This window comes from Sceloporus occidentalis, unplaced genomic scaffold (genome assembly GCF_023333645.1).
Source record: "Sceloporus occidentalis isolate IW3139 unplaced genomic scaffold, rSceOcc1.0.p SCAF_9, whole genome shotgun sequence".
NCBI classification, from domain to species: domain Eukaryota; kingdom Metazoa; phylum Chordata; class Lepidosauria; order Squamata; family Phrynosomatidae; genus Sceloporus; species Sceloporus occidentalis.
The window spans coordinates 10,768,592-10,777,434 of NW_028316989.1; the positions used below are offsets into that span (position 1 = coordinate 10,768,592).

The window sequence follows — 8,843 nt, forward strand, 5'->3', positions numbered from 1 at the left end:
TTATGCTGGGGAAAGAAGGGAGAGAGACTGTCACAAAGGAACAATAGCATGATCAGCATCTGTACCCAGAAGGGAAACCACAGTAAACTAGAAGCACAACTTTAACAGCTGTAATGAAAGGCTTTAATAAGGGCCTTATAGCACAAAGCTTCTGTCCTGCTATTATTGCATTTTCTGCAAAAATGGGAGCAAGGGTAAATGGGAGTAAGGGTTTGCCCTCTTACCCTTTGCATTTCCAGAACTATTGTGTCTGCTGGTGCAATGAGTTTCCACACACAGTGACTTCTCACCACCCCTTCTCTTTTCATTGTTTGGCACACACTCTGTGCTTGGGAGGTGTAATTTTGTTTTAAAAGGTCCCAGCCTTCCCGGGGGGTGGGGGGATGTCTTTCTGTGTGCACAAGAAAGGTAGAAACTTTGCCTGGGAATTGAGTGAGTGGGGGGGGGGGGGGTGTCTGTGTGTCTGTGTATGTGTCAGAAGCTTTGTATCAGAACCATGTGAGCAAAGTGTGATGTGTGTGTATGTGAAGCAGAGCTTTGTAGCAGAACTGAGCCAGCAAGAAGAAGGGGTGGCTTTGCACTGGCAATAGTGAGTTTGAATAAGATATTAAAACAATGTTTCCCAACCAAAAGAATATCCACAAACCAGTAGAGTCACCTGGGGAGTCTAGGGGTTGCAGACCGCACTGGGAGATACCCCAGAAGGGGTATCTCCCAGTGCTGAGTGCCCCCCATCTCCCTGTCATATGCCACAGCATACACCAGGGAGGGAAGGGCTGTTGCACCCCATCCTCCCTTCTCAGCACAGTTTTGCACATGTGCAAAGCCGAGATGGGTTGGGAGGAAGGGCTGCCCTGGGCCTCTCCCTCTCTCCTTGCTTGGCACAACTATGCACACGTGTAAAGGCACACTAGGCAGGGAGGTGAGGGTGACTCATTTTGGCCCTGCACCTTGAAGCCCTGCCCCTGAAGCCTTGCCTCTGAAGCCCGGTGACATCTCATTGTGGGATGCGACTGCCACTAATCATCCCAACCAAAATCAGCAGAAAATCGCTATTGAATGTCTACACTGTCATTCTTAGGACTGACAGACACATTAATAGAGATCATTACTTGATTATTTCTGTAAATTAAAAGAACACTTTTACAACTGTGTCTCATTCTGTAATGATGGCAATGGCGTCGTGCGGGAGGCATCAACCAAAGGTGCTCTTATCACAAAGGCACTATGAGCAGAGCATATACATTGTACAGAAAAGAGATTTATGTTTTAATTCCTGGCAAAATCTGGGAATTTTTTTTAAAAATTGGGGCAAAATATGGGATTTGGGAAGGCAGGCAATATTGACCTGGGACACATGCGCACCACACAATTAATGTGCTATCTTTCCACTATGTGAATAATGCCATGGTTGCATGCTGTGAAATCCTTGGGTTTGTAATTTGGGAAGGTATTAGAGCATTCTGACTTAGAACTGTAAATGCCTCTCTAAATTGCAACTTCCAGAATTGGATATAACCAAGACAGTTAAAGTGGAGTAATGACAGTTAAAGTTAAAGTGGAGTAATGGGAGCCTTCAGATGTTTTTTGCCTACAACTCCCTTCAGCTTTAGCCAACATAGGTAAATGTTAAGGGTTATGAGAGATGCAATCTAAGGCATCTGGATAGCTAGATATCTTCATCCTTATGCAACCCATACTAAGCTAAAGGTTGGCTCAATGGTCTGCCTTGGTCTAGGATGGCTTCCTATGTTATCACATCTCACTCCCACCCAAGAAATTCAACTTTTTTCTCTTAGGGAAAGACAGACTAGTACATTATTTGAGATGAATAATATTAAGTGCAGTTGCTTTCAGGTGATTGGAGAAGGCTCATTCCTCTTACCTTATTATTTACATGTCTTGTCACAATCTGGTTTACGCATGAATCTATTTTCATTGCCCCCAGAGCCACGGTAACTGAATGGCTCACACTTCTTGGTTTTAGTGTTGTAGTAGAAGACATTTAATTTTGCATTGCCAGTTCCAGGATCCATAGGGTGTGTACATTTTTGGGGCAGTGCTGTTAGGAAATAAAAAAGGGACAAAGACTCAGATTCCTTTTTTCCCCCTTTTTTTTGTCTGTCTTGAAGAAAATCTGGATCCTAATTTTGGGACTGAAGAATGTTAATGAGCCATATGAAAGGATGTTTGATGGCTTCTTTGGGGAGCTAGCAAATGTGGCCCTTTTGTTTTTGCACTACAACTCCTTTAAACCCCACTTGCTTGAGCTGATGTGCATTGTAATTGAATAATGTCTGGAGAGCCACTCTTTTCTAACTCTGAACTACTGAATCACTGGCAAATTTCAATAATGTTTTGAAGAAGAAATTCCCTTAAAAATGAGGGAAATGATTTCTTTTTCATATTTCCCAACTGGCGGGGAACACGAAGTGTGCTGTGTGTCTATGTGCAAAGCCAAAGGAATAAAAGAAATGACAATTTGGGACAAAGAGACACAAAGTGAGCTGTAGAGGTGCAGTAATCCTTTTCTGCACATCTGAATAATGGGTAGAGACTCCTGCTCTCCTCTTATTGCTCTGCCAACTGCTTCCCAGTTGTTCTAACTCTTGATTTCTAAATAAACTGAGCATGGAAAAAAGCTTTAAACCCCGCCCCTAAAATTGATTTTTCAACTATGCCACCAGGGACGTAGCCAAGGGGGGTCCTTGGGGTCCAGAACCCCCCCCCCCCCGTTAGATAAAATAAATGGTGTGTGCTGCTGCGCCGCCGCACCCAAGCCCCATTATAATGGCGGCACTTAGTCTGGACCCCCTCCTTCCCAAAATCCTGGCTACATCCCGGATGCCACCCAACAAAGCACAGAAATTAGCATTAACTGGAAGGCCACAGTTTTCAAGAAAAGCTAATATTGTTGAATGCTTGATGTAAGCATGGTCCAAAAGTGAAGTTCTTACCATTAGCTTGTCCTGGAATACCCAGCAGATCAGACCATAGTGTGAGGAAGACTCCTGCAGTGAGGATAGAGAAGACAACGGGACTACCTTGCATCATGGTTGCTTGATGTGAGTCCCCAGGGCTGAGCTAAGCCTTTTATAAGATGTTTCACAAGGAAAGGGAGAAGAGCCTCCAGGCAGTCATAAGAATTAAGACATTGGTAAGGACATTGTGGACTGAATGTCCTGTTCTTACCTATGTATTCAAGGATGTCATTGGATTGTATGTGCCCTTATGTGCCCTCAGGTCAGTTTTGATGTATGGTGACTCTATGAATCAGTGATCCCTAAAAGATCTTATCAGCTCCTTACTGGGACCTTTAACTTCCTTTATAGAATCAATCCACCTTCTTCTTTGATTTGGAGAAATATGGTGAAATCTGGAAACCCTTTTATGATTATATCAATAAATGTAAGGTTAAGGATGATAAAGATGGTGTGTAATTCAGCTTTAGGAGGTTAAGGATTAGAGAAAGTGTTTAATACTTTAAATTGTTACTAAAATAAAGTTATAATCTATAAAGTTTGCATTAGATTAGTGATTAAATTTTGAAGAACTCTATTTAACCTGAGACAAGGTAGAATTGCTAGATTATTTATGATAAACTATGATTTGGTTGGAATTCAGGAAGTTATGTATTTGTATCTGTTTTTGTGGGAGATGTATGTGTAATTGTATTTGTTTAAAGGTGTTATTTGTTGAGATGTAAGGGCTTTTTTCCCTGTTATGTCTGTTGACATGTTTGTAAGATGTTTTTAGTGTTATTGTCTTGATATGATGCTATATGTGACCATGTAATTCTTTTCTTTTAATTCAATAAAATATCTCTCTCTCTCTCTTTCTCTCTCTCTATATATATATATATATATGGAAAGTTCTAGAACTGAGTAGCTTGGCAGGAAAACCTCCAGCCCCTGAATTGTCCCTTGGGGCATTAATGTATAAATTAAGGTGATAGCATGATGGCCAGATCAGAGGGAAACTTATTGGATAAGACAACAATGCTGAGGAAAGCTGATGACAGTAGGAAAAGGGGAAGGCCACCGAAAAGGTGGATTGATTCTACAAAGGAAGTCAAAGGCCCCAATATGCAGACCTGATAAGATCTTTTAGGGATCACCATTTCATAGGGTCACCATACATCAAAACTGACCTGAGGGCACATAACAGGCACATACAACCCAATGGCATCCTTGAACACAGGACGTTCAGCCAGACTACAGGATTCCACAATGTCCTTACCAATTGACTAATTCTTATGGCTGCCTGGAGGCCTTTCTCCCTTTCCTTATGAAGCACATTATAAACTATTTAGCTCAGCCCTGGGGACTCACATCAAGCAACCATGATGCAAGGTAGTCCCTTTGTCTTCTCTATCCTCACTGCAGGAGTCTTCCTCACACTATGGTCTGATCTGCTGGGTATTCCAGGACAGGCTAATGGTAAGAGCTTCACTTTTGGACCATGCTTACACCAAGCATTCAACAATATTAGCTTTTCTTGAAACCTGTGGCCTTCCAGTTAATGCTAATTTCTGTGTTTTGTTGAGTGGCATAACTGAAATATCAATTTTAGTTTTCTTTTAAAATGTTTTTCCATGCTCAGTTTATTTAGGAATTGAGAAATAGAACAACTGGGAAGCAGTTGGCAGAGCAATAAGAGGAGAGCAGAAGACTCCCATGATTCAGATGTGCAGAAAAGGATTACTGCACCTCAGTAGCTCACCCCTGTGTCTCTTTGTCCCAAATTGTCATTTCTTTTATTCCCTTGGCTTTGCACATAGACGCACAGCATACTTTGTGTTCCACCCCAGTTGGGAAAAATGAAGAAGAAATCATTTCCCTCATTTTTAAGGGAATCTTTCTTATTCAAAGCATTATAGAAGTTTGCAATGATTCACTAGTCCAGAGTTAGGAAAGAGTGGCTCTCCAGACATTATTTGACTGAAGTTCACATCAGCTCAAGCCAGTGGGGATTCAAAGGAGTTGTAGTGCAAAATCAACTGGAGAGCCACATTTCCTAGCTCCCTAAAGAAGCCATCAACCATTTTTCTATCTGGCTCATTAACATTCTTGATTAGGACCCAGAACTACTTCAATACAGACAACAACAATATTTATGAGTCTTTGTCCCTCTTTTATTTCCTAACAGCACTGCCCGACATATGTACGCTTCCTATGAATCCTGGATCTGGCAATGCAAAAATAACTGTCTTCTACTACAACCTTCCAAAGAAGAGGTGTGAGTCATTCAGGTACCGTGGTTCTGGGGGCAATTCAAATAGATTCGTGCGTAAAGAAGATTGTGTCAAGACATGTAAAGACTAAGGTAAGAGGAATGACCCTTCTCCAATCACCAGAAATCAACTGCACTTAATATTATTCATCTCAAGTCATGTGCTAGTCTGTCTTTCCCTAAGAGAAGAAAGTTGAGTTTCTTGGGTGGGAGTGAAATGCAATAACATAGGAAGCCACCATAGACAATCCAGACCATTGAGCCATCCTTTAGCTTAGTATGGGTTGCACGACGGATGAAGAAATGCGGCTTTCCAGATGCTTTAGATTACATCTTTCATAAACCTTCACGTTTACCTACTTTGACTAAAGCTGAAGGGATTTTTAGGCACAAAACATCTGAAGGCTCCCATTGCCCTTGCCTGGGGCCCAGTCATACTACACAATTATTGTGCCATTATTCCACTTTAACTGTCTTTGGATCCATCCAATCCTGGAAGTTGCAATTTAGAGAGAGGCATTTACAATTCTAGGTCAGGGTGCTCTAACACTTTACCAAATTACAAATCCAAGGATTCTACAGTGTGCAACCATGGCATTATTCATATGGTTGAATGATAGCACTATAATTGTGTGGTGTGAATGTGTCCAAGGTCTTCCCAAGTCCCAGATTTCCCCTTGAATTAAAATGAAAGATACTCAGGTTTTGCCAGGAATGAAAACAAACATCTCTTTTCTAGCTTTGTGAGGTGGGCGGCAGGGAGACCAGGCAGAAACACCTACAAGAGGACCAGATTGGTGGCACAATTCCTTGGAGTGAAAATGCTTGGGTGAGAATTATGTGACCCTCCAGAGTTTATTGAACAGCAACGTCCACCTGATCTACTCAGCATAAACAATGAGAAGGAATGTTGGGAGTTGTAGTTCAACACAACATCTGGAGGGCTGCATGAATTCCATCACTGTGATACAGTTCCAAAATCTGATTGTAGGCAGTAACAAAATGATGTCTGGCCCACTAAAGATTTGAGCCAGTTTAGCAATGAGACATCAGATCCCTACAGCTTTGTCCAGAAAGCATTCCCAGTTAATTCAATGTTATTTACTTTCAGGTAAATGAGCACAGGACTACTGCCTGCACAAACACACACACACACATCTACTCTCTGCTGGGAACTTTTAAAACAAAATTACACCTCCCAAGCACAGAGTGTGTGCCAAACAATAAAAAGGGAACAGGTAGTGAGAAGTCGCTGTGTGTGGAAACTCATTGCGCCAGCAGACACAATGGTTCTGCAAATGCAAAGGGTAAGAGGGCAAACCCTTACTCCCATTTTGAAGAGAATGCAATAATAGCAGGACGGAAGCTTTGCGCTATAAGGCCCTTATTAAAGCCTTTCATTACAGTTGTTAAAGTTGTGCTTCTAGTTTACTGTGGTTTCAATGCTGGGTGGAGATGTTGATCATGCTATTGTTCCTTTGTGACAGTCTCTCTCCCTTCTTTCCCCAGCATAATCTCAGCCTCACCACACAGACCTGAGCCTGTAACTTTTTCTGGCCCATTGAAGCGTCTTCCACTCCTCTCAAACCATGATGTCTCCAAAAATCTGCTCTACCAGACTTGGCCAAGATTCCTGTATGTTCTCCAATAAACCTTTATGTCCTTTCTGCATCTTGTGGGTTCTGTTTCTTCCACAAGCTGTGCCTTCCCCCCACAACCCACTTGGGGAGAAAAACAGAAGGTAAGACAACGCTGGCACCCATTTGTTTCAGACTCCACCATTTCTATAGCATTTGACAAGAATGATCGACATCCAGTGGTTGTAAAACCTTGTACAAGATCAAGATATGGATTCACAATTCTCCTATACCACACATCTGACTTGCAAGGCAGCTTTTTGTGGTCTCCTTTCCAGCTTAAGAAATGTTTATTGTCAGTCGAGTAGCCCCCTTCGTTCATAAGCATGTTCTATATCAGCATGACAGTCAATAAAACTGGGCAGATGATGCTGGAGCATCAATTCCAACACATCAGTTCCACTGAAATAGGCTCTCGACCCATGAGCTATCTTGCTTCCTTGTTGTGGAATGAGATTGTGGTGGGCATTTTAGCCGTGTTCAACAAATGCAAGCTCAAAAGGACTGACATTTTTGAGAAGATGTTATAGTATCACAGTTTACATTTAATTCGTCAGTAGAAATTTTTCTACTTTCTACTTTCAAAACAGTGCCATGTAAAGGTGACGTGAAGGTGAGGCCGGTGCCGATGTCTCAGTGTCACAATCATTGAGTTCCTCCATTGAAGGACCTTGTCAGGTGTGAGATGAGGCCAGGGTCAACATAGTAGCCACAGATGTAGAAGCAAATGTGCAGCAGAAGATGGTGCCAGAGTTGATACCAAGTGCTGGAATAGAGTCAAAGTATCAGGTAGAACGCTCAGAATTGGTGCCGTAATGGCTGTAGAAAGAGCCACAGAAGAGGAGAGCAAAACCTCCCTAGTCGCCAATGGAGGCCTGGGGACAGTCTCCATGACTCTTGGAAGAGGTGAAGGAATCCTAGCAGTTGGTACTGAAGGTCAGAGAAATGAAGACAGAGATGTAAAGGGCATAGGAGGGGTTTGGGATCAGTTTGGGTTTGGGATCAGTGACTCAACCTCAAGGAAGAATCTATTGAGAAAGGGAAGATCAATGGTGACCAGGTGATCTAGATCGAGAATGGGATTGACTGTGAGACTGAGGCAGAGACCGATGAGGAGATTTCGTGAGTCACAACTATGGTACTGATCCTGGTACAAGGGAGAATTGGACCAATAGGACCAGTCTGTACCTATCAATATAGAAACAGAGGTAAAGGGTGAGTCAGCCCCAAAGCTAAAGGTCTGGGAAGATGAGTGAGACCCTTCTCTTCAAAGAAGAGATGAGTAGTCAGGGGTCCTCTGCAGTGAAGACTAGCAAAGGGACTGAGGGCCCTGTATCGGTGGCTCTGAAGGAGTTAGTGGCATAGATGTCATCATGCTGGAAGTTGAGGAAGCTTGCATCTGCAAGGGAAGGGAAGTTGGGTCCAACGCTACAAGAGGAAATTGGTGCCAAGGAGGGTACCAATCCTGTTGTCTTAAGATGCATGTGCCATTTAAACAGCATACCTCCAAAGTGACTTGAAACGGCTTTATTTTGGCCTGTCTGTTCGGGCCCTAAGAAACTGCCCTTTAAAAGAAAGAGAGCCCTGCAGGAGGACATACTAAAACAGAAGACAGTACTTGTCCTGTGTTTTAGTATGCCCCCCTTCCTTCCTTCCTTCCTTCCTTCCTTCCTTCCTTCCTTCCTGTCTTTCTTTCTTTCTGCCTTTCCTTCCTTTCTGTTTTTCTTTCAGCCTGTCTCCCTCCCTCCCTCCCTTTCTGTCTGCCTTCCTTTTCCTTCCTTCCTTCCTTCTTTCCTCTTCCTTTCTTTCTTTCCTTTCCTTTCCTTTCTATTTCTTTCCTCCCCTTCCCTTCCTTGCTTGGCTGGAGCTGGTCCTCCGGCGCAGGGCGGGCGTAAGGCGGCGCTGCATCCCCTCCGGAGCCCCATCCGGCCTCCAACTCCCGGCGATCCGGGTCCCTGGCTGGGTCCGTCGGCC

At 43.2% G+C, this 8,843-nt stretch overlaps 1 protein-coding gene across 1 annotated transcript; it reads right to left on the reverse strand.

The window, feature by feature from the left end:
- LOC149306885 (kunitz-type serine protease inhibitor PILP-3-like) lies at positions 1–3,054 on the reverse strand. Its single transcript, XM_089538220.1, has 3 exons — positions 2,958–3,054; positions 1,898–2,062; positions 1–5 (listed from the first exon to the last, which is right to left on the reverse strand). Exons 1-3 carry the CDS (start codon positions 3,052–3,054, stop codon positions 1–3), a joined length of 267 nt encoding a protein of 88 aa, XP_089394346.1.
- Between the last annotated feature and the right edge of the window lie 5,789 nt (positions 3,055–8,843).